This window comes from Aquila chrysaetos, chromosome 6 (genome assembly GCF_900496995.4).
Source record: "Aquila chrysaetos chrysaetos chromosome 6, bAquChr1.4, whole genome shotgun sequence".
NCBI lineage: Eukaryota > Metazoa > Chordata > Aves > Accipitriformes > Accipitridae > Aquila > Aquila chrysaetos.
In genome coordinates this window covers 8,503,917-8,530,202 of record NC_044009.1, presented here as the reverse complement: position 1 = coordinate 8,530,202, position 26,286 = coordinate 8,503,917, and the positions used below count along the sequence as shown (strand labels likewise).

The 26,286-nt window shown below is 41.9% G+C and overlaps 1 protein-coding gene across 23 annotated transcripts in view; it reads left to right on the top strand.

Annotated features, from left to right (window-relative positions):
* EIF4G3 (eukaryotic translation initiation factor 4 gamma 3) overlaps positions 1-26,286 on the top strand; it is a 150,482-nt gene that overhangs the window by 53,131 nt on the left and 71,065 nt on the right. For 15 of the 23 annotated variants that reach the window (XR_005932617.1, XM_030017828.2, XM_030017829.2 and 12 more), the window contains exons 4-6: positions 16,746-16,841; positions 18,228-18,341; positions 22,022-22,054. Coding sequence is in view for 22 of the 23 variants with exons in the window: in XM_030017828.2 (XP_029873688.1) it covers positions 16,812-16,841; positions 18,228-18,341; positions 22,022-22,054 (177 nt within the window). In the remaining variant the exon portion in view is untranslated. The remainder of the gene's footprint in view (positions 1-16,745; positions 16,842-18,227; positions 18,342-22,021; positions 22,055-26,286) is intronic. The other 8 variants (XM_041124152.1, XM_030017824.2, XM_030017823.2 and 5 more) reach the window with 2 other exon arrangements.

The following is a 26,286-nucleotide window of genomic DNA, read 5'->3' as shown; positions in this document are numbered from 1 at the left end:
GCTGGGATTTGGTAGCAAAGCAGCAAAAATACTGGTTTCTGTTCATTCACAGCACTTGCTTGCCTCTGACCAGGTGTCTTCACTGTTGTGGCATCCCATCAGTTGATGCTCTCATTTGCAGCTGGAGGTGATGGTGAAGAATCAAAATGGAAGTGCCTACACTTGGGACACTTCCACCAGTAAGGCTTAAAAGGGGTTCAAGACTCTGGACATAAGCAGTTACAGGATAACCTGTCCCCAGAGAAAGTTTTCCATACCCCTGAACTATTAGAGGTTTGGGTAAATATTTTTTTTTTCTTTTTTTAATCACTAGAATTCTGAGTATTCTTATGTATATCTCACTTCAACCCCTGTCAGGTGTTGAGTTTCAATATTATATTATGGTAAGAAATTCCCCAGTTGAGCGGAGTGTTGGATGAAAGAATTACCTTTTCATTGCATCCATCATTTGTCTCTTGTGGGTTTCATTGAATTGCCCTCTTGTGTTTGCGTTAAGAAACAAGGTGAGTGGAAATGTCCTATTTCCAGACAGCTTGTAGTTTTGTGAACTTCTATAATGATTTCACTTATTTGCTTTCTTTTAGGTAAACAATCAAAATCCTTTAAACCTCTCATCACTTGAAAGTGTTTCCATGCTTTAATTGTTCTTTTTGTCTTACTCTTGGACCCCTTAAATCCTGCTATTTCCCTTTTGAGATAAAGGGACCCAAGCTGATGTGGTATTCTGATGAATGGTTTATTACTGATTTCTTTAGCAGCAATATAACACTTCACAAACTACTCCTGTATCTTAACAACCCATGCTACGTTGATGATTGAACATTGAACAAAGGTTGTCTTTGCGTTTGGCCAGTTGTGTCTAATGTAGCAGTGTGTGTTTTTGCATGGTGAGGGGTGTGTGTGTTCTGGATTTGACAGAGTAATTAAAAAGGTAAGGAAGAGACCACTTCATTTGAATTAGAATCTGATTAAGGAGTCATTGATTTTTCCACCAGAACCGTGACTTAATGAATGCTCATAAAACTGAGTCTTTCCAAGGTAGGGACTGCTGTTTAGGCAGTAGTGAATGAAAATATTTATGAGTATGTTAAAAGTAAGTATGTTTTTGGGCTGTGGATATCATTTAGGTCTAAAAATAATTTTGCCAGTGATAGAATATGTGTTACTTGCTTGTGTGGTCATAAATTACTCTGAGTGCTGTCAGTCCAGGGCTCAGCAGAGAGGTCAGTCTCTTGCTTTTATCTGTTAGGCACCTCAGCATCCCTCCTCTTGGGGCTCAGAGTCACTTACCAGTTTCTTCAAGTGGGGATCTTGCAGAAGCCGTGCTGCGAAGGAGAACGGAGGGTTAATAAGCGCTGTGGTTCCACAAGCGGTCCTCTGGCTGTCCTGGCTGCTCTAAAGCTGTCTGTTCCAGTAAGTCTGGGTGATGGGAGATTAGGTAATATCTTAAAATGCTAGTAAGTGATAAAAGGAACTACTGTCCCGTAGAAAAGCTCTGGACACTGGGAGCTGGACCACTTTATAGGTCTGCAAACTCCTGTGTGACAAGATGACAGCATCATGTTGAGTGGTCTGTAAGAGAGTTTGGGAACCACAGATCAGAAAATGTACAGGATATTTAGTGTCTCCTGTGGGAAGAAAAGTCAGGTACAAATGTATGTTGTACCTTTGTAGCTGGCTTTCTTTTAACTTTATTTAAATAAACAGAAACAGATGTTTGTGCGGTGCTGTGGTTTGGTGTCTTTTTCGCTTATTCTTCTACCTTTTCCATTTGACGTAGCCAAAACAAGAGAAAGGCTTGCTGTTCAACTTCCTCCGAAGTCTTTCATAATGAACAGCCTCTGGCACTTTGCTGCCCTTCAGAATTAGTTTCTGCAGCAAAACGAGAAGAGCTTGGCAGCGATGTGAAACAGTCCCACACCCCCGACTCTGCAGCAAGAGACAGCGTTTCTGCTTCCCAAATTCCAGGGCCTTGAAATCATACTGCTGCTCTCAGGAATGCGTTGAACTCCGCCAGTGTTGGGGAATGCACAGCACATGTTGCCGCAGTGATGTTATGGCCAGATGTGGCCCCATGTACATAAAATTTCATATTTCTGTTGTTTTTTGTGTGAAAGGGCCCCTCGTACTGACTGGAAGAGGAGGAGCACATCTCTTCTGCCTCCTCTCTTGGCTTGCAGACATCAGAAGTGGCTGGTTTGAGACAATTCTCTCTCTGAGCATACAGAGGAAAGGAGAAGTCATTGAAAAAGGAGTAGAGAAGTGTCTCCTTGGGCATGGTTACCTCAGCAAGTTATCCTGAGATCAGGTAGGGTGTGGATTTACAGTGTGCTGGGCACTGCAGGGTTACTGCTTGCCTGAGCACTCTCATCCCATGATGGATGCGAGATAGTCCAGTGCAAGTAGTGCAGGCAAAGAGCATTCACACAGGCAGTTAACACAAAGCAGCTGAAATGCTGTAAATCTGTCCCCTGCTCTGGCTTTACATTACAGTAATTTGTGGTGTAGCTGTGTTAAGACAGGAATAACGAGAAAGGGGAGCTCTTCCAAAGCAGCCAGACTGGGGCTTGGAAGGAGGCAGCTGAAAAGTGCTTCCCTCTGTCCAGTGAGTGATCAAAAGAGGAGGAGAGGGCTCCTCTGGTTGTACCATGAGCAGGAGCCAGAATGAGAAGCTTAGAGCATCAGGAGAAGACAATTTCATCCCTCCTTGTGACCTAGGAGTGTTTTGAAGGTTCCAAGGAGCAAGTGCAGTGGGTTCTGGCACATGAGATGAAGCAACGCAAGAGGGGAATGGTTTGTAGAAAAGATTCTTGGCTTTCTCCGCCTTAGCTTTAAAACTGTGGGCTCTGATGTGCATGCTGAGGGATTCTTTTAGTCCGGGACCCCAGTTGTAAGCACTGACCAACCATGCTTGGAACAAATCACCAGAAATTTCCTCTGTAATCAGGGAAAGCTTTATCTCTCATTAAGAGGACACTGTGCACTGAGCAGATCGGTGCTCCGTGCCCACGGCTACCTCTTAGGCTAAAATGATGGGAGTACCCCGTTAGCAGAGGACCCCGTGGCATCTTTGGAGACCTTACTCTGAAGCTGTTTGTAGTTATTGACAGCTGTGTTTAATAATCCTTTATCCATTTCTGACAATGTTGAGATACACCCGCAGAAAACAAAAGTGCAAGAGAGCTGAATTCTCAGGATTGTGGTGTACAGAGACCTTGACTTTTAGGTGGCTGATTTAAATCCAAAACAGATTGTACTAGCTGAAACTTGTTACCATCTGGTTCTTTGCCTTAAGTGAAAAGAGTTTTGTGGTCTCATTCTGGTCCTCGAAAATGTCACCATCGCTAAATTAGTGTTTGTAATAGCAGTGAGACATTCCTTAGTACCTTAAGGTCTGGGAATCTGTGCCAGGAAGCATGTCTGTGTGCCATCTGTGGCATGTTTATAGGCAATCCCCAAGCCCCTCTTTTATTATTTTGGATCCTTTCTACAGGAGCTGGAATCCTGTTATAACCATGATGTTTATTCAATACTTCCCTTCCATCATTTGTAGCCCAATTTAGATTTTAGATGCTTTTAATGAAGTGGCATTTATTAACGGATTGGAGGAGGAATGTAATTTAATCGTAACCTCGCCCATTCATGCCCTGTGATAAGTCAGGTGCCCTGGGACACAGTGAGTGTTACGGTAGCTGTTCACTCCTCATGTTGGACATAGCTGCGTTCTGTGTTTTGTTGCCTGCAAACTACACGTTACACTCACCTTCCCCCAAATGCAGCTATTCCCCATTATTCGAGTCCATGTATACTTTGCTAGGAAGAAGTAGTCTGTGTAAAGTCAGATAATAAACTTCCATGGCCCTTGGAGCACGAGGAGCTCCCTAATTTTATCGTCTCTTTTGTACAAACACCCTGTCCCTCATTTTCTGTGTTTCAAGAGCATCTTTTGTGGACCCCTTGGTCAGAGTCGGTTCCCTAAGCTTTGCAGGGAACTCTTCACCCAGAGAGCTTTTCCATACAGGAACCTCCTTGTTTTATGTAAGGATTTCATGCTGATTAAAACCACGCAGAATCCTGTAACTTGTAGAGCAGGTATGGTTGTCAGTCAGGATATTAATTAGCAGTTGTCTTTGCGGCCACAATGATGTGGACACAGAATGGAAGATTAAACTGTCTTTGCGTAAGTGAAGAAATCGGGGCTGGACCAGCCGAGGAAGAAGACTGCATGTGTGTGCTGCCCCTCCGAACAGCAGATTTCAGTTTCTTGGGTCTTCTGTCCATACCAGCTAATGAGGATAAAGAAAATTTAAGCAACAAACTCTTGATGGTGCTTTGTGGGAAAGAAACGGGCCTTCCAGAGGCATGTCTTTTTCTGAGCAGTCAAGAATTTGACCTCTATTACTTCTCAGTTCTTTTCTTGTGCATCCTTCTGTACATCGGGGTCAGGCTTCTTCACAACACCTATTTTTAATGCAGCTCACTAGTTCTGAGCTTGCAGGAATATATGGCTGCAGGTGGAGATCTGAAAATGCGAGTTACTTAATAACTGATAAATCCAGGAGACGTGTAATCTTCTTTTGGCCTTTGTGTTAAAGACCTGCTGGAAGTGCAGCTGAACTCTCTGTTTTGTAATAGGATTAGTAGGTTTTTGATTGGGTTAATAATGCTGGGAATATTTGCTCATATAACATATTTAATTATTTTTGATTCATTGCTGTGCTTTTTACCTCCTTAGTTGAAATCTGGGCAAATCTGTGCTGGAAATATAAAGCACGTCTGTGTCTCAGCACCTGGTATCAGTGCCTTTTGGGCTTCGGGGTGCTTTTGTGTATGGATGCTCAACTTCATGGGTGTCTTCTGATTTGGGGAGAGCAGCTGAGTGTTAAGAGCTGCAGGAAGGGAGATCTGGGATAGTGGGGAAGGCATAACAACGTAGTTTCAAATACTGATTAATGCTATTGACTTTAATAATTATTTAACCTTGCAAACAGTTAACTTTCAAAAGGCGTGACCTAGGTGGGATGAATGAATTAGTTTTAATACTTGTGCACTTAAGAAGGACTAGAAACAGCCTTTAATTCTTTTTTTCTAACAAGGAAAGGAAAGAAAGAAAGATGTGTTACAATTTTATCACATACATGTGTAAGAGGAAGATTGCAGCACAAATGCTGAGTCTAGTTAGGACTAGGTCTGCTTGCAGACCCACCCCCTCACTGCTGCTACTACATTTTGCAGTGGATTACAGCTTTGAGAGTGGTGTTTAATACTTCTCCGTATGGTCTTGTGTGCCCAGTGGGGGAAGATAATGTGTTTTTTCTACTGCTGCTTGAGCTTTTTCTTTCAGGAGTATCCCTGGCCTGGCTCAGAGTCTTCCCTGGCCCATCCACCCTGGTGTAAACTTGAGTTATTTTGAATAAGAAAGCTCTCACAGTAGGTGTCTTGGCCACACAACACATCCTGGATGCATGATTTAGTGGAAGAGTTTTCTTCTGGCTTGTGATACCATTGTGAATCAAAAGTGGTTTTAAAATTGCAAGTGACTTTTTGGGGGGGTTGAAATAGCATTTTTAATAGAAAATCAAACTCCTCTCTAGCTGTTTTAAAATTCTACAGACACCTTTCTTCAGGACTTTTCCATGCGTGTTTTTTGTTCTCACAGTCACGTGGACTGTGCTTTATTTTGATGCTTTTCAGACTTTACCACTTGTTGAACCACATTTTTGTTCATAATATAAGATGACAAAATAATGTGAGGCAACTTGCCATTTTCTTATGTTTAATAATTTCTATTCTGGTATTCCTTCTGCAATAATACCTTCTGTTCCATGCAATTTAATGGATGTTTTCTTGCATGCTCCAGAAAATACGTAGTTTTTAAACAAACACAATGTGTTGCAGTAGGCAGTATGTCCCAATAAACACCAAAGTCAGCAAAAAAGTCAGAGCTTTACACGGTCTGCATTTTGTAAATGTAGAGGGCATAAAATATCCCTGCAACTAGATAAAACTGGTGAGAAGGAGCCCTTGAATTACTGGACTCCGCCGTTAGCTGTTGTTTCAGACTGGGGACCTGAAGAATAACCTCTGGAGCCATTTATACCTTCTAGTAGGGAGGACTGCCTTCCAGAGGTGAAAGTTTGAAATCCATAAACAGTGTGGTTGTTCTGCAAGCTGAAGACTCAGTGTGCTGCTTTGCACTCACGGCAAAGAGCACAGAAGGTTTTGATGGTTACGGAGCAGTAATTCCATTTTTGGCTCCTTGTAGCCTGGAAGGGCTGCGCCTTTGCTCTCCATAGACCCCTCCTTATGGTGTTGTTAGAAACCAGTAATTTATTTAGTTGCTTTAAATTGTCTGAATTTGCATAAAGTTATACACAACAGTATTTTTGGGCTTCAATGTAATGCAGTAAAACTTGAACGTTTTATCTGATTGCTGCCATGGACTCATAAAATGATTAAGGTTGGAAGGGACCTCTGGAGATCATCTAGTCCAAGTGCCTGCTCAAAGCAGGGCCAGCTAGAGCAGGTTACTCTGGACCATGTCCACTTGGGTTTTGAGTATCTTCAAGGATGGAAACATCCTTAGAGATAGCCAGAAGACAAATTTTTGGAGGTTTTTGTTGTGTCTTAGGGGAAAGTAGGAGGAAACCGGCAAACTTGCTGATGCTGTTTTGACATTAGCATGGAGTAGGGGTCTCAGCTGACTGCAGGTTGTGTTCCTGAGCACAAGTATTCATTCATCCTCAGAGTTCGTTTCCCGGTTAAATTGGGACAAAATTTTAGAGGACAAGTGAAAGGCACTTTGTAAACTCAAGGGTCTGTCTGCTGAGATTCACAGGTCTGCTTCCAGCAGTGGAGGTGCTGGAATTTCTCCCCCCAACACACGCAGGCACACACATACACTGTATATTTTTGAGTACCTTTATTATCGAAAATACCAATTCACTTAATTATGTAATGGTCGTTACCAGACCACCTCCAGGCTGTGAGCCATGTGCTGCAGTCAAGGCAGGGACTGTCATTTCAGTCTCTGTAAGAAGCCAAATAAATCCATACTAGTATTTACAGATGTTATGAAATTATAATCTACTGTGGCATTATCCTTGCCCTCATGCCTTCGTTAACAACAGTTTTGAACCTAGGCAGATTTTGTGTTGATGGATTTAATAAACAAGCGTCTTTGGGAGGAGGACAGGCACTAGCATGACATCTGTCCACCCTGATGTCTCAAAATTACACTTGTTTAAATATTTCACTCTGCGTCTTCAGCTGACCACATCACTGCGGTCTGAAATTGGGCATGGGCTTATCAGCTTGAGCACCTTATCTTTTTTTAAAAAGCAGATTGTTCTTTCCTCCCCGAAGCTGTGTGTTATGTTTACCTTTGCACCGTGTTAAGGGTTGGTTGCGTTCAGCAATGTAGCTGCTGATAAAATAATTGTAATTATTATCTTAAAAACATGGGATAAGCTTGAGCTTCAGGGAGATAGCGTGTTAAAGAGGGACACTTTCTGTCTTGCTTTTCCTTTTCACCCTCCTCCTTCGTAACATCCCTACAGGAATAGTAACCACAGTGTCTTAAGCAGGAAGGAAAGGAGTGTGTATCTTGTGTCTGTATTGTCCTCCGCACAGACTGTCTTTGTCCAGGGAAGAGGAAACCACATTTCCTTTGCCGCCTTCCCCTGGTGGGAATCTGATTATTTATGTTAAAGTAGGAAAAATGCTTGTAGTTCTGTGGTTGTTACTTGGGACTCTTTCCCTGTTCAGCTTGCTGCCTTTACCTGCTCGAATGTGTGACACTAAATCATACTAAGCTGTAAAAAAGATTGTTAAAAATTGAGCAGGGCAGGTAATGACACAGATGATATACCCCGAGACAAACTGCTGCAGAGGAATAAAGATAACAATGGTTGAGCCACATTTGCAAGAGAAGTAATTCCTCTTGGATCAGGATATTTTTATCCTTTTAGAGGCCGAGTTTAATATTTACCAACACAAGGAATTCTCGTGAAGGCTGGGCTATGGAAAAAGAGGGGATTGGAAACTGGTGTGCTTGCGAGGAGGAGAAGTGAAGACGCTAACTGCTGCAAGCAGTGCAGGCTCTTCTCTGCTTGGTCTTCTCATCTGCAATTTGGTGAATCCCTGAAATCCACACCACCTTTAGAGAATGAGACACCTGGAGCTAACCGACTATCTGGCATTTTAAGGAAATGGCTTTTGAAAAAAACCCTACATATCTAAATAAATGCACTAAACAGTCACAGTTCCTGTTTAGTGTTTGCTTCCATCCAAATCTAAACCTTGAAGTTTCCTACTAAATCCAAGGTGCAAAGACTTTGTACCAGTGTCACAAGCTGGTCCCATCCCAGCCCCTTTCAGTCCCTTCGTCAGGAGCAGGGTATTTGCACTGTAATTGTGTTAAATTCTTTTTTGAAGTGGAAACCTTTAATCTGCATAACCTGTTCAGTGTCAGAGAAGAGCTGTGGTACTTGCATCATTGATTTTGATGGGGCTGTGAATATTCCAAATAATATATACCAATATATGCAGAAAAACATAGTGTTTTCAAGTTACTGATGCATCTTACAGGGTAGCAGCACTGGCTTATAGAGAGTCAGCAGAGTAGAACTGCTATGTATTTTTATTTTACAGAGCTTCTATGATGAGGACAAGCTGATTTCAGTGATGCCAGATAATTTGCAAATGAGCTGCTTAAAAAATTTGAAATTCTTGATGCGATGTATACCAAAAACCCCTGCATATCTGAACATGTAGCTGTAAATGAGGACTTATATTTAATCTGATAGTGTGTTTGATGATATGCAGTTGAAGTATCATTGTAAATAATGAAAGCCAAACTATGAGCATTTAGAGGGGAATTGTGCTTATTTATTGGTTTAATTGTTGTTGTGCTATTTTTAAAGCTGTAAAGCTGGGGTAGTTCACAGGAGTAGTGTGAGAATATGCTTTTATACATTATTTGAGAGGCTACTGTGTAGAAAAGCCTGAAATGAATAAATTTAATAGTTCAGGCTTCTCCATCTTTGTTATATTTGCAGATGAGCTAGTTCTATTTATTACAGATACTACAGATTTTTTCCTACCATACTCAAATTATTCACATTATACAAGTCATTGCAGACAGGAGCTTCGAAGTCTGCTGTGACTCTGTTCTGCTGACTGCAGGGCACACCAGAAAAAAAAATAAAAATTGAATTATCTAGTTACCAAAATAGTAATAAAAATCGAGTATGTTCAAAGAAATCCAGGAGCTGAGTAATGTCATGTTTGTGTTCAGATGCAGCAACTAACCTGAGATAGTTGCAGCACAGGTTTCCAGGTATTGTAGTGACATTGGTACAGGTCCAAGGGAATGCTTTTTGATGTGTCAAGCATGGTTCACTCCTGCAGGATTTCTACAAGCTGTTTTGGCACTTACTTCTCTTTACCCACAGGACTTTATTGCTTGTACGTGCAGCTATTGGGAGGGCTGCTGAAATGCTGTAGGTAGTGTGTTTTTGCTATGCATTTGCCACCAAGGTGGGTGTCTCTAGCTCAGTAATGTAATCCTGAGCAAAACTGAGACTGGAGGGGCAGCAAGACGTTGAGAAGGTCTCGTGGGGCTGTTTTGGCTTCTCATGGCATTGATTTATGAGTGCAGGTGGATTAAGAGATCTCCTTCTTTGCTATCTGAACTCTTCCCACAGGTTGCCAACTCCATGGTGAGGTGGCTGAATCCTGGGCATCTCCAGAGATGCCACCACTGGGAGCTCAGTAACTTAGTTAAAAAGTATTTTTTGCCCATTGCCAACATACTAATTTTAGGTCAAAAGCTGCTTCACCTCCAGTTCAGTCATCTCTGCTGCAGGTACTGCAGCCCCTGGGAGGATGGTAAGGGAGAGAGCGAGAGCAGAAACCTCTTAATCATTTTCACTTGATGCTACCAGTGTTCGTAAGTCAGCACCTGGCTGGAAAAATGAGCCTTTCATTAATGATGTGTCTTGTAGGCTGTAGTAGTAGGAGATTCTGGGCTGTTCTCAGATGCTCTGGCTGTAGCTGTTATCTCTGCCTTGCAATAATACCACTTTTCATATCAGATTAAAAAATATAATCTTGCTGTAAGATTTAGTCTTTGGAAGTTTTAAACATTTTTGCAGTCACTTGAAGCCAGCACTGCTGCTGAAAGAGCACAGGAATGGGAGCAAACAGTTGTGTTTGGGGGAGACAGGGGAGCTGCTTCTACTGACACTGTGAGTTTGTGCTGATATACACCCTTCTTACAACTGAGGCCATTCAGAAACCAAAGCTTGAGGAAAAAATAAAGGTGCTGGTTTTGTAGGAGGTGTAGTCTGAAGAACTGCTGTTCTGGCATCCGCTTGCCTGCGGGTGAGTTTATTAGGTAGAAATCAAGATACAGGTTTTAAATTATAATCCTCTTACTTCATAAGAGCTGAATGCTGAGAGATTTCTGCGTATTGGATACTGCACGGTTGCAGTTGTTTAGGTAGTACAGTGATTTGATTTCAGGCTGTGGGAGGGCAGAGCAAACCCAACTCAACAAATAAATGATGATTCAGAATTAAAAGCTGCATCCTAGCTGGCACCATCCTTCCACACTTGTGAACCAAGTGACAGTTTATGCTGCTGCAGGAGATTTCTTCACCTGCATCCAAAGCCAAACTCCTGCCATCCAGGCCAGTGACCCAGGTGAAAAATTCCTAAGACGCTCTGAGAGCAGCCTCAAGGGCTGGTGCATTAACACATCCTGTCCCATGTTCCCTGTTGTGGTTTTCCTCGAGGAAAATAGTTCAACAGCTGGAAGGAAAACTGAGTCCAGTTGTTAGAAACGGGGTTAAAAAGGAAACACTCGTGCAATGATCTTGGCAATGACTCTTGTAGTGCTCTCTCCTCTACCTTGCTCCAGGGGCAGCTGCATTTTGTTTCAGGGAGCTTGTACAAATAAGAATGCCTAAATTTAGGGACAGGACCCCTCAATATAAAGTACACTGAGTGTTACTCTAAATGCCCACCTGGTGTGGCTTTAATCAATATCTAGCATTTAACTGGGTTAGCAAATGTCTTGGTAAAAGACCACTGTCGTGGAGAAATACATTTACATCCAGAGAAATGTGTGTGGTTTTGTTTGGGGGTCTTTTGGGGGCAGAGATGGATCTTGCAACAGTTTTATCCTATTTCCATCCAATGCACGGTTTTGATATTTTACGTCTCTGCATAAAACAGTTAAAAATCTTTTTGAAAGTCCATGTGGTGACGCTTTCAGTAAGCTTTTAGCTGGGTACTCTCCGTTCCTGGGTGTAATGATCTGAGCGCTCAAATGAAATATAAAACACTACAGCAAGATACTGTATTTTTTATTCACATGGAAGAATTGCATTGCTTTCTGTTGTGGCCACACAGGAAAAATAACCTTTGGGGTTGTTCCGGGATAGCCGAGGGCTGTCTGTGGTCCCAGCATGCTTCGTGTTGTTATAAAATGTTTTGCTTACGCTGTCATGTTTCTCCAAAAGAGATTAAAGCTTTTTGCTTGTGTTCAGCGGAGTTTCAGCTCACCCTGGACAGGAGCACAGTCACTGCATTGGTGTTACTGGGAAGTTACTGGAAGTCTGAAGGTTTTCCTTGCCCAAGGTCACCGCGATAGCAATGGTAATGGAGCAGGAAGCTCCTGAGTCACAGTCATGTGTTGGAACTACAAGACCATTTCTCCTCCTCATATGTAACTTCAGTAAATATAGACCCAGCCGAACTTCTTCCCTAAGTCAGGAGAGGATTCAAGAAATGGCGACAGGGCTTAACCCCTTCCCATGCCAAACCCAACTGTGCTGCCAAAGGCAGAAGGCTCAGCAAGTGACACCTTTCTGCCTGGGGATTTAACAGTTTTGTTCCAAAAAAAAATCTCCACTGGCTGCGGGAGGCAGAGAGCTGTGTGACTCAGCTTTTTCTGAACCTGATGTGTGTACTTTGCCTGTTTATTCCCAGTACAGTCAGTACCAAGGGAGTCATGTTACGCAGCAGGCTCAGTGTTTATTAACCAGCTCAGGAACTGATCTAAGAATAACTTTTTTCATTTGTTTTGTTGGTAGTGATTATTTTACTTTTTTTGCTTAGCGCAGTCAGCAGCCCAAGGTAGAAACTGCACAGAAAATGGGTAGAAAGGGTTTTCCCCAGCAAGTTGCGGGAATACATAAACACACAACTATTATCGCCTTCCCCCCACGAATAGCCACATCTGAAATATAAAATCACTAAGATGAAAGGTTTAAGGGAAGCAAATTGCTCTGCCTCAAAAGTGGAGCAGCTCAGCAGTCATCCGTTCTGTTCCAGCTTGGGGTGCTGCAATTATTTGAACTTCAGGGGTTTCAATACCAGCATTTAGATGCTTCTGAACCAAAATTTTTATACAGAGTGATATTTGCTTCCATGCCTTCCCTTCCGTTGTAGTTTATTTAGGGGATTTTTGAAGCATTTCCTCACTGATCTCTTCATTTGCTCACCTCATCCTCAGTGTTTCAGCTGCAGTACATAAAAGCCACATATTTCCAGCGTGACTGCATGTGATTATAATTACTTTGTGTACTTATTTAGATGCTTGGCACAGAAAAAAGTCCTTTTGACAGATGAATAGATGTGATACTTTTAATCAGCTGACTTGTCTGAAAAGCAATAGAGTGCTGTGATTTATTCTGTCAGTTGTTTTGATAGTTTTTTTAGACTACCATGTACTTATATGTGAACTTAGTACCTGCAGAAATTTATAAAGCACTTTTTTTCCTCCCCTTTTTTCCCCGCATTATGGTTCTAACACAAATACCAGTTTGGGCACACCTACATCTGGTTTGAAGCATGCGGAGCAGAAGCATTTGTTGTTGTGTAATAGTTGTGAAACATGTTTATTTAGGTGATGTTTGTTGTCTTCAGTGGGATTTGTATTGCACTCATTCCTCAAGGCTGCAGTTGTGAACCTAGCACCCAGAGTGGTCGTCTGGGTTAGAAACAGCACTGCCTGTCCAAAATTACCTTGTTTTGATGACAGTTTAATAGCAGAAACCCTTCAGTGGCTGCTATTTAAGCCTCCGTATGCTTTTTTCTTTATTTATAACTTAATGCTATACTTATTCTGATAGCGTTTAAATACTAAAGCAAATTTAACACTAGATTGCGTCATCTTACATTTGCTTCTCAGCCTTACTGGTGTCAGAAATGAAATCTGTTATTAGTGAGGTGGCTGTCTTTGGCACTGTATTTAAAAATGCCTGCTTTACAGTCTTTCTACTAAAACTTATAGTTTTTTAGCCTTACTGATAGCTGTGCTTCCTTTCTTTCAAATTTCCTTTTGCTTGGGTGATTAAAAGAAAACTCAGGCTGTCTTGGATGTGGGTAAGGACTTTGGGGTAGCAAGGAAGTTATATCTGACTTAGGCTTTTTTCTTTTGCGTGCAAGTTAAGCCTGAAGAAAACATGTTTTCATGAGCCTGAAGAAGGGGGAGAATAGTAGATATTTTCTTTTCTTTTTGCTGAGATGCTGTGGGAGCAGCAGTTCAAACCGTTTGAGATAAGGTCTCTTCTCTTGAGATGCAGAGCTGGAGGCACAAGGAGCTGGTGGTCAACTGGTCCATTTACATGTGAGTGTTCATTATATTTCCTGACACAGTCACCCACTCTGCATGCTTGCTGCTGTCTGGTAGGATATGAAGAGTAGCATCAGGACCCTTTGCAAGGTGTGTGGACTGACACAGAAAGCCACTCATCCTCTAAGAGGAGAAGCCTTAATCTCAGGTTGGGCAGCGATCCCAGACACAGAAAGTCAGCAGCAAGGTACTACAAATGCAGGACAACTTCTCTAGGTTGTGGACAAAAAGATACCAGAGCTTCCCCGTGTCTTGTTAGCGCTCGATTATTCTATGCCGTGCTGCGATCGCTCATTGCTATGGTGTCATTACTGCTGCGAGATACGGTACATGCTGTTTATTGTACAACATTGACGCGAGCAGCTCAAGCAGAATCACACTTGTCAAATAAAAGGGGAAAATATTTGATGCTGCATCTGACATCTCAAAAAATTAGAAGACTTCTTGTAAATTAGTTGTTAACATGAATCAGAGGTTTTGCCAGTGGTAAGAAGGGAGGGAAGTGCTGGTTGGAGAGGATTAGACCAAATGAGCTGCTGGAGAGGAGGGGCAGTGGAAAACCTGCCCTGCTTACCTGCCAGAGGTTGCTGCTTCTATAGCAGGAGCCGATTAAAACATTAACTGCTCTTGGACTAGTCTTTTCTGCTGTATTGATATAAACTACTGCAGAACAACATTCTTCAGCTAAATATTCTACCGAGTGTGCTTTGGTGTCCTCAATCACAGCAAAGATCTAGTGATATACTTGGAGCTGTACATTTTTATCATCTCTTTGACACAAAAAGCAGGGTGAAAATCAGGTAGAAAATAACAGAACATCCTGCCTAGTTAGCTTGTGTAGTAGGAACACTGTCTTTCATTGTCTATGTATTTGTGTTTAAGTTTTGTTCTTTAATGATCGGTTTGAGTGTGATCCCAAAGCAGGAATAGGAGGTGTTGCAGCAGTAGGTGTTTGGGATGGGACTATTTTTGGGCTACGCTCAGTGCCCTCATCCCCTGCCACCACGTTTTGTTTTGGCTTCTTTTTTCTGAGGCTAGAAAATTCTCTGGTCGGATTGTCTCTAAATTGTATTTTCATTTACCTTGTATTACTTTTTGATCAGCAGGAGATTAGGTGGGGATTTTATGTCTAGGGATGAAAAAGAAGAAAACAAGAATAATACAGAGACCCCAGCTGTCTCCTAGATGCTCTGGAAGGCACAGGACACTGGTCATTGTGTGCTGGGGCACTCGGCGGTAGATTCTTTCAGTGATCAGATGTGCTAGGTGCTCTTCCACAATAAGACATACTCTTGCTCCAAAACTGTCCTACATTTGCTCATACTGAAAGGCCTGAAGAGGCTGAGCTGTGGGTAAGGTCTGTGACTGCTGTAGGACTCAGCCTGGAAGGTGAGAAGTAAATGTGTGCTTTCCCCAATGGCATACTATTATGCCCACTTTATTTTGTAAGAAAAACTTCTTAAATTGCTTTCTTTTCCTTAAAAGCATACATCCTTCATCTTGTAAGGACTGGTTGACTCTCCCTTCAAAGCCAGAACATGCCTGATTATACTTGGTGTAGCTTGCTAGTTCAGACTAGAAGTTTTGCAGGCTTCAGGACTGAGTTTCTTTCTAGAAACAGCACATTTTGTGTTGATTCCACACCATTCCTTCTGTTTGCCTAAAACAGAGCTTCAGGCTTTATGCTGGATCACCTGTCTTGATAGTTAAAGTTTTATAAGTTTCTTTTTTCTTTCTTTAATACAAACAGGTTTGGCCTACTGACTATAACTTAGTTTTATTGTTTAAAAACTTAATTATTCAAATCAAATGTAGCACAGTTCAAATCAGAGATACCCTGAAATGTGCCTGAGGGCTAGCGCAGTGAAACCTGCTCTCTCAATACCACATTACAGGCTGAAACGATTCCCTTTATTCCTTAGACCTGCTCTTGAATTTTAATGCAAGGGCCATGAAATTTGAAGATGAGAAGGATTTCTTCAGCAAGGCTTGCAGTGTGAATATATCATAATTCTGTGTACAGAGGGGTATTGCAATGTTTTTAAGCATATCCTCTCCCATAATCTGTAAAGTGAGCCTGAAGACCTCCTCCCAGAGGAAACCCAAGGCCTGATGAGCTCCTTTATTCATCAAGTAAATCTGATGGTACATAGCCAGGAGGTTAGCAGGGACTGTGGTTACCATTAGTAATGCCAATATCCAGAGCTGGCACTACAAGGGATAGACAGTGAAGGAGGAAGAGCTGAGAAGCTGGAGAAGTGGTTTTCAATGGAGTTGTGCAGGAGCTACAGAGCAGCATGTAGAGTTAGAACTAATTCCTTTTGAAAGTGAAGGCTGTCGCAGGCTAGTGGCTGGTTTTTATGTCATTACAATAATAAACTATTTAAAAAAAAAAAAAAGGTAAGTTATAACTTTTTTCTTAAAAAAAAAAAAGAGAAAGGTGCTCTGAAAAGTTATTTCTAAATGTCTTGTTAAAATGTGTAATCAGCATAACTCTCCAGCTCCAGTTTATTGTTACTTTGGGCAAATAACACTGGGGAGAGCAGCTGGTGGTATAAATTGTTATAGCCCATAGAAATCAGTGGAACTATGAAAAATTTACACAACCCATGGTCTGCCTTACATCTGTAATGATTTTGGGCTGTTTCATTGTGTTGCAAATGCTTTAAAGCAGCAGCGGCTTCTATTAAATGCATTAGAGCTCGTTTCTTGTTACTTGTCTTATTTTGGAGGATTTATCAGTGATACCTACAGTTCCAACTTTCCTTGGAAACAGGTTCAGAGGAGGCTTTTGGAAAGTGCATGGATGGGGGGTCAGACAACACAGGATTTCATTGACATGGTGTTGCACTGATGTGCCTCTTTGCTATGTTTTCCACTGCGGCACTTGGGGAGCTTAGGGTAGTGTTGATAAATTGGTCGGGTCCTTGACGGAGAAGGCTTTCTGCATCACAATCACCTATGTTGTCTTTATCTCAATGTTCATCAGCAGTGCATCTTGATAACATGTTCAGTTCCTGTCTTTCAGGATGAATCATTTGATACACTTTTTTTTTTTTTTTTTTTTTTTTTTTTTTTTACTTTTCTTGTTCCCTGGCAGGCTCCTTACCCCTCAGGACAGAATGCAGCTCCAACCACGTTGGTGTACCCTCAAGCCCCTCAAACAATGAATACCCAGCCTCAGACCCGCTCACCGGTAAGGGAGCCCATGTTTGCATTATCTTGTGTTCTTTCTTCCTCATTTGTGTGTTTTTCTGTGTGTATGCGTGTGTCTATAGCACTTGGCCAGTTCTCTGGAAAGTGTGTTTTACTGAACTGGAAGCACTTCCAAATGGCAAATATTGATTGAGTTTTTCAGACATTGTCCTGGTAGGATAATGTTCCTTTTAAAGTGGCTTATCAGAAAAGAAGTGATGGAGGGAGTCTCATCTATGTTCAAATAACATGATTTATTTTTAGCATAGTTGCTTTCAGGTTCACTTCATTTTAGAGTTTAGATTCATTACCAGAATCTTTCTCTTTTCTTCTTTTTTTTTTTTTTTTTTCTTTAAGGAAGTATGTGGTAAAGTGATAGACCAAAGATCAGTAAACGAAAGCGATTCTCTACAGCAGCAGCACAAAGTCTCCAGTGGTCTCTGGGCATTACTTCCGAATCAGTGCCACTGGATCAGTTCTAACCATTTACTGCCTAGCACCCTGTATGTGCTCATGCATTTAACGTAGACCTTCTGAGTACCCAGATCTTTTTGTGGTAAGCCCCTTTTCCATCCAACTTTAGGTTTGGTTGTCCTCCGTAATCTTTTTTTTGTGTGTGTATTGTAATACTGCTCTGCTATTGTAGGACTTTGGTTCCCCAAACCAGGCTCTTTTTGGGGAATCTCTGCTCGTAGCACAGTTCCACACGATGCTAGGAGACCCTCCTAGAGCATCAGATGCTTAGCCCAGCTTCTGGAGGCATGGTAGCTTACCATCACAATGTCTCAAGCCTCAGTTAGCCAAGGGAGCAGCAATCCCAGCGCCTCTTACAAATCCACATCTGTGTTGTAACACTTTCAGATTACCTATAAAACCACAACACCGTTTCCAGCACTCATCTCTTTTTAGAGTAAGATGAACGCTGCTGAAGCGTGGCAACTGAAAGCCTCTGAGACAGAAGTCTTCTGTTTGTCCACATAACAGGTATATATATAGAGAGAGATACAGGGCAAGCTTTCCCCCCATGTGCAGCTGCACCGATGTGCTTGCCCTGCTTCTGGAGGTCTCACTCCAGGGGATTTGCAGGAGGGTTAGTTCTGAGGCCAGTTAACCTCTGTGTTGATGAACGAGCCAATTAATGCCAGTTTTGATGAAGGTTCTATGATGTGGACAGCTGCGAATTTGTAACTGGATCCCCCCTACCTCCTTAGTCCCCAATTCTGATCAGTAACGTTGGGATACTGATGGTAAAAACCCCTCTTTTCTCAGTAAGTATAATCATCATCTTTATCTTTAATTGTTGAAAAGCGCAAGTAAGTTTATATGGTTAGAACTGGAGCAAAAACCTGACTGAAGAGCTGCATCTCTAAACCAGTTTTTTTGACAGCCCAGCAGAACAGTGCCAATACATTGCACAGACAACTGGAAGAGGAGGAAGGTTTTGGAACAGAGTCCGGTTTACAGGTCCCTGGCTGGAAGAGGCTGGATAAAATACTGCATTGTAAGCAATATAACAAACTGTACTCCTTCTTGCAGGCAATTGTGCCAATGGCACTGTTTTTATTTCTTCCTTTCTTTCTTTATTTTTTTTTTACCACATCTTTTTTGTTGGCTGATCTACAGAAATGCACTGATTTTGCTTCTTTGCTAAAAGCATGAGCTACCGTGGCAGTTTCTGCCAGGTTAAGTGGCGACGCAAGGTCCAAAGTTTAATTGCAGTTGGGAGGGTCTGACTTGGTGTAGGACAGAGACCAGGGCGGCTTTGGGTTTGCTGCTCAACAGATAACATCGTCAGGAAATTTGGCTGGAAAATGTGTCAAATTGTAGGGTTTTGGCCCCATTATTGAGGAGGTATTGAGGAAGAATTTGTCTGCTGTTGTCAGCCGTTTTTACATTTTTTTTAAACTCTCCTGTATGCAGTTTTTGCCATCCGCTCTGCTAGTGACCATCTCCACCCCCATTACTAAAAGCTGCACCCATAACATCTCATTCCACCTCCCCACCCCAAAACAAATGCAAGACTAGCCTGGTCCTGAACTACTCTTGCATTTTGTTCTGGGCTTGATTTACTTTTTTTTTTTTTAATTACTATTTTTTAATTTATTTTTTAACTGTCTTTTTTTGGTGGTGAGGGGAGGGTGAAGAGGGGACGAGGAAGGTGGCAGGATGTCTTTGCCATCCCTAGGTTTCCATAGCACAGTCCCGTCCGTCACGCAGATGGTGCGGCTGGTGTGGGTAGGTAGGCTGTTGCACTAACGAGGTTGATCCTAACCCTGCTTCCTTGAGCAGCCGGAGCTTCCTCCATCCTGTTTCTGCATCCAAGGGCCATTGGCAATTGCACGGTTCAGGCTTTTCTGTTCCTTCCAGGACAGCTGCCTTTGCAATCCAACTGGCTTCATGTTTTCTCCCTTGTTAGCATCGTAGCATCACTCCGATAGCAAGAATTTCAAAGTGCAGCTCCAGCTGGGGGAAGGAGAATGAAATCAGAACCGTTCAGCACTACTGAAAATTATCTGTTAGCTCTTGCCGATGCCAGCCCCTGAGCACCAGGTGATTTTAACACAAACTGTCCAATTCTAGGAGGTCTGCCAAAAAAAATGTGATCGGAGAGGGTGTTTGAGCGATCCAGAAGTGGTTATTTTCAGAGAGGCTTGAGATGTGCCAGCTCAGCCTCAGCAGATAGAGAACATGCCCCGCTGTCCACAGAGCAGGACCATAAAGAGTGTGGGTGGTAGAAATGTTGGACCCAGGTTTCATAAAGAAGTTTTCCTTTCTATCTACTACCTTCATTGGACAGAGGAAAAAAAAAAACCCAAAGTGTCTCTTTTAATCCGAGCCAGCAGTGACTACAGTTTGTTCTGTTGCTTACAGCTACTAATAGGAATAAATCCTGCCAACCTGAATTATTTCAAAAAATTAAAAATGAAAAAAATCAATAGCCAATGGTGACCAGTGCAAAATAGATTAGGGTATTTTTCACTAACTTTTGACGTTTTATTTTATTTCTTTTTTTTTTTTTTTCTTGTAACGCATATTACTTTTCACCATGGAATATACTTCAGCTTCTTAAGACGTAAGCTTCCAGCTCTTGTTTTAAACACAGTGAGAATGAATCTTTTCTGTGGAACAGTGATAAGAGAGGTACTTTGGCCCTGAAATTAAGCAGCGCAATGTTTTTGCACCCTGTCGTTGTCTTTTTGATTAATTTTTTTCATTGTTGTATAACATGGAGTGTGTAGCCCCTCTGGAAAGGCTTGTGTCAGCCCTTCCAGGGTAAGCTTTATTCCCTTTTCTTGAAAACAAGATGTCTGAACTGGTTTTGAGGAGTTCTTCCTTTAGGAAAATAAGGACTTGAAGTGCATTCACCTCCCGAGACTCATCCAGGTGCCCATTTCTCATCGCTGTAGGACCAATCAACAGAGCCACTGTCCTCTCCACACCCTGAGCCTTGGGAGAACGCTGAGAGTCTTTGAGTGCTACTGTCCTGCGGTTGCTATTGAAACAGAAATTTTAGCTCTTTAGTCTTACAAGATGATAATGCTTTTCTTTTTTTTTTTTTTTTTTTCTTTAATTGTAAGACCTAGGGAAAATTTTCAAGGGTGGGAAAACTCTCTATTTGGTGAATCAGTGCAGGTCATTCTTTATAAACTCTTGTACTAGAAATAGTCCATGTGTGCATATTTTCTAGTTTTGGAAGGTTTTTATGACTTTTCATCCGTCATGATGAGGTGAAGGTAGAAGGAATATATAAACACTGGTATTAGTAGTCTAGTTCTTGGAAATCTTAAATATAGGCAATTAAAATGTTTATAAAGGAGAAAATCAGCTGGACCAGTGAATATTTATACTTTGCTTCTCATGTTTGATGGCATTAAAATGGCTGGGAGGTAGGGCTGCAAGTGAACCCCAGTCTACTTTTTCTTACTGAAAAAAACTCTTATTAAGAAAATCAGTAATTAGTAGCCAGTTTTGATCACTCTTCTCAGGCAGAAAGTAAAACGTACTGAGCCCCTGTAGTATAAATTAGCAGACATGGACTGTAGCTTGTGCTTCGGCACGTGTGTTAAGTCACTAAGCCATCACAGCTAGCCACAGGTAGAGGCATGCGGTGGGTAAAAAGCCATCATGGGATCTAGTTTCATTTGCTCCGTTTAATTATTGGAGCTATTATCAATAGATTTATCTGCTCTCATCGTGGAGCTCTGCTGATTACACTGAGAATTAAGGGTTTAAATACCTAACTCGGCTTCTGGAAGAGGCTACCTTGTCATCTTTATTTATATTTTCCATTTCTTGCATTCATTTTTATTTCTATTTTAACAATCAGTTACTTATTGGAAAATGCTTTTAATGTTTACTGAGCATGTTAAATTCTGATTACTTTCCTCCATGTGTAACCCAAGTAGGTGGGAAGTGATTTAGTCACCTGAGCTCAGGGCTGGGAACCAGGACCTCCTGTACTCCATCCAAGCTCTACCACTGATGCCTTCAGCTCCCCGGGGACATCATGGGTTAACCTGTCTCCTTCGGTTTCAGATGGGGGTGACAAATCCGACTCATTAAGGAGGGTTATATTGTGATAGTTGTGGGAAAAAAAGGCTGAAAACAAAATTGCACTGTGTGTATGTGCAAAGAATTGTGGATCTTTGCCTTGCAGGGAATTTCCCGCTGCCCCCTGGCCAGCAGGACACTAGCTGTGCCTACCTGGCTCTTAACTGCTCTCCAGCCATGAGTCTCCATCCTCCGCTCCCACCAAATATTTGGAATGACTCTGAGTCCAGCTGCTTTAACCATTTACCTCCACCTTGAAACAGTTTAAAATCTCCACTGCTGCTTGTTTTAAGTTGTTTTTTGGTTTGGTTTTTTTTGTTTTTTTGTTTTTTTTTTCCCAGGCAGGATAAAGAATGCCTGAATTCACACACTACAGTGCCTTTAAAATAACTAGCAGCTTTGGCTGTTTATCTCCCAGCTCTCGAGCAGCACACTTCCCCCCTTAGCGATGTTCACTTGTTATATCTCAGTACCTGTCTGTCACTGTCCTGCAGCAAAGCTTTTGACTGTTTTGTGGATTTTTTTTCTCGTGGGTTTATTTTGCATAGAGTGTGACATTTTGGTTTTGTTGTGGTGTTTCTGACTCTTTGTGCCTTTCCTTTTGTGTTTGTTTCTCCCGCCTTTCCTCAGTTTGCAGCGGGGCCTCGACCTGCCCATCACCAGGTACAGTACCCTGCCCCTTCATTATCATCCTAAACTAATTGGCTGGGGGAGGCGGGTGGTTGGAGGTTGTTCACCCACTAACTCAAAACGCTTTGGAAACCAGCCCCATTAGTAGATACTAGCACATGCATAACCTTGCTAACAAGCTGCCTGCAACACAGAGTAACACTTTTAATTCTCAATTGGTGTCACTGCACTCATTAACCACACCACTTAACGCCATTTCCGTAGGAAAGGAGAACCTGTAGAGATCGTTGCCAGGTATTTGAGAGATATGCTTGCCTTTTCAAGTCTCTAGAAAGTTTGCTGAATATTTCCCAAACTAGTCGGTGGATTATGTTGCCTGAGCTGAAGATGTCAACGAGAACCAGGCTTTCGCATCCCTGAGAAAATCCTACTTTTCAAACTCAGAGCAAGGCAAACGACTTTCCAATTCATACATTTCTTGTGTGATACGCCTGATTATCTGTTATCATTACATTGCTTAATGTTGTTTTTACTCACCCTATGAAAGCCAAACATGTAGGAATCTTTGTAGTATTCCTGTTGCATGACTTAAGAAGAATGAAAATTAGGAGCAGGTCTGACTCGTGAAATTCATGGGCAGCACTTATTAGGGTGGCAGAAATACCAAAAGGACCTCTTCAGCGTCAGGATAGATGCACAGGTCCCATCTGTCTTAGCCAATGTGTCCAAAGTTGTCTTTTCTATCAACTCCTACGTTCATCTTTGCCAAATCCCTTTTCCCCTGGGGACTGATTTTGCTGCTTCTTGTAGCTTTTGAGGGGACAGATGTGGTGCTGATGGGTGGAAAAGAGGAGGAGAGGCATGGCAAATGCAGGAAAGCTCTCCCGGATTCGGTTGTTTCCGTGTCACTCTTGGCTTGGAAGGAACAGGCTGTTTCCACCAAGTTAATAGGAAAGAAAAAAAAAAAAAAAATCCCATTAACTCCAGTGATGTCGGGACAGGGGCTTAAGTCCCGGAAGGTTTGTTCCAGGAGAATTACTTTGTTCTCACTTCACTCCTGTTAGTCTGAGCAGTTTAATACTGTAGAGATGAGCACCTTTGGGAAAGTACTGTCTCAGGAGAGCAGGTAAGTGTGTTAAGTGGGCACAGACACCCCAAAAAGCTGATAATACTTGTTCCTTCCACCTCAGAGAGCAGCATGGAGGCAGGCATCCTTCCAGAGCAGGACAAAAAAAAGGCTTAAAAAATAGAATGAGGCATTTGCACTTGTTTGCTCGCAGGCAAATGTCATGAGAGAGAGAGAGAGAGAAATTATTTTTGTGCATGGCAAGGGATTGCATTGACAGGCGATGGTGGAGGAATGTTTGCAGAATGACTGGGCAACGTAGGGAATGATGGAATTAGTATCTTGTTTAGATACTTATGTTCTTGACCTTAACTTCAGGTCTGTGTTTATATTACACAATACTGAAAGTGCATCGCTGTTCAGAAACTCCTTAGTTCCTTCATAGGTCATTACTAAGGCAAATTATATATTCAGTGTGAGCCATTTCGTATTTTTTGTAAAGATTACTGAGCTCACTGCGAGCAGATTTTGCACCATGAGTCTCGAGGCAGCGCAGCCTTGGAGGAGATGATTTCAGCGCTTGGTGGCTTTACTGGTATGACTCTACCACCAATCTGTCATAACTTGATTTAAAACTTTCTTTTGGACCCAGTTCTGACCCCGCCTGCAGGTTAAAACTTGTAATTTTCAAGTGTGTTCCCAGTTTTATCACTACATATTTAACTGTGTTGCACTTAGATTTTTGACTCTGTTATATTTGAAGTCTGCTTATAATTATCTGAGAGAAGCTGTCACTGTTAGAAAAACATTTCAGGCTTTATTCCCAGTTATATGTCATGCACTGGATCAGGACAGGCACAGAGAAACCTGGGCTATAGATGAGCTGTTTATTTCTTTTAATCCAAAAGTCTCTGCCCATGGTGTGGATTGGGGATGGAGAGAGGGATTTTTGCCACTGACCTGTGTAGGAGGGTCACGGCTGTTGAAGCGAGTTCATCCCAAACCCAAGACTTGGAGGGTGCTTGAGACCAACATAAATAATTATTCTCACATGGGAAGCTTCTAACTTGCTTAAGTTGTATAACATATGCAGTAGGCTTCGAGACAGAGATTTTGTAACCTAAAAAGTACTAAATAAATAGATCGACCTTAGCGGTGTTAATATTTGTTGCAACAATACAACGTGCTCTTCTAAGAAAGTGGCAGCAAGATGTTGTTTGCAACGATTCCTGTGTCAATCCCAGTGTGATTTTATTAACATATGCCTTGTATTGATTCTGTGTCTTTTTTCAGTCAAATAATGGATTATTTTTTAATGGTATTTCCTGTAATTATTAGATCTTTAAAGTAATCAAATTAGCATGATTTAAGCACCTGAAGTTGACTTGCAACTCTGTAAGCAATTTATTTTCTGATGGGAATGCCTGCCCTGGTAGCTCCAAGCCAGTTGATGCTATAGAAAGTGTGATCAAAGTCTGTATGAGAGAAAATACTAGAATGAGATTTAGGGTGCTATACTAAGTAAATAGTAGCTGAAGGCAGATGAAAATAGCTGCAGTGGTTCTGATTAAAAGCTAAACGTGTATCACTAATCCTTGGTTCCACGAACACGGCTACCTGAGAAACCACTGAAAAGTCTCATTTTATAGGAGAAAGAAAGCGGGCCCTACAAAGTGTTTTGTGGCAGTATTTTTAAATATACTGTCAACTTGTGTTTTTCTTGAAATGCTGTAGCGGACTTGGCTACTACCCTGCCTGGGCTTGCTGTTCTGTTTCCCACACTATGCACAGAGCATCCCTTTTTTTCTTTCTAAGTTAGGCTCTTGAGTCATTTTGTTGCTTCTGATCCTCATGAAGCACAACTGAAAATAGCAGTTTTCTTCTAATCTGAAGTCCAAAATGTAGGATAACCCTTAATTTCAGAAGTGACTTCAGGACCATATGGGTTATTTTAAAATGGATGCTCAGAAGAGGCCAGTGTAATTAAAAACAGAAATAAGAACAAATATAAACTGAAATGTCATAGTTCCCTTTCTGACTATAGTTGTATTTGAGATTAGTTTACTGGTTATGGCAGACTAATTTAGTTTGAGGTTGCTGTTGTAGTTTGTTCCAGTTTTAGCTTGGGGTTACTCGAGTTCTTTTGGGTATAGCTTATACAACAGAAAACTGGGTTTGGCCATGTACTGTTGTTAAAAAGCCTTGTGATTTGGAGAGGTCAGGAATTTACTCCCTGAGCTGACTCAAGACTAAGCATTTCATAGCTTTTTGAAGTATCTTGAGCTAGAAAGCAATCAGAAATGGCTGCCATAGTCACTTCTCTGCCTTCATCCATGAGCGTGTAAAGGAGCTACCAGTTCTAAATCCCTTGGCTGGCACAAAAACATCGTGTCCTGTCCTGTTGTCGTCCGTCCCCTCCCCCCATTTTATCATTTAGTAAATAATAAAACTGGGAAAGTCTGAGGTGGGGGGGGAGACGCCCAAAGGGCTGCTATAGGGTTGCTGGTGGCCACTGGGGAAGCAAGATGTGGACCTGTGGACGTTCTGCTGCAGCTCCTGCTTCTGGCACCAGATCTTTACGTCTCAAGGCTGCAAAGGCTGCAACTCCTCAGCTGAGCCCTGGTGCCCGTGTTGAAGTTTGAAAGATCAAATATAATGTGCCAGCTTTCACCTGCAAGTAGATGTGGTTCCTGCTGTATTGCATGTGCAGATGCCGCCTCCTCCCTCTTCCAGGTCAGCGTCAGATTATCCCACCAGCCTTCCTGGTCAGACCAAAAAGACTAAAAATTAATAACAGAGCAGTCTCAGGGTATGAGAAGCTTAATTGAAGCGGAGAGCTTGGATGTGCAATTTGATTTGATAACGTTGATGATAACTTGTTGAACTTTCCTTTTGCTTCCTTTTTCCGCAACCTTCTGCAGGGCTTTGTGGACCCATCACAACTGCCACTCTTGATCCAATCTAGAAAAAAATAGATGGGTGCCTATCCACATTGTGTTTGATGGGCTAAGCTTAGCATAGATTTGGTTTTGGTCCTCTTACCACAATTTTATTTTTCAGTGAAGCTTTTAGAGTAGGGAGGGAGTGTTCCACAGACATTTCACTGGAAGTGATGGCTTAGAAATACAGAGTAAATAGAAAATCAATTAAAATGCAGTGGTGGTTTGTCAGAAGGAGTTCTGGTGTTCTGTTTGATCAT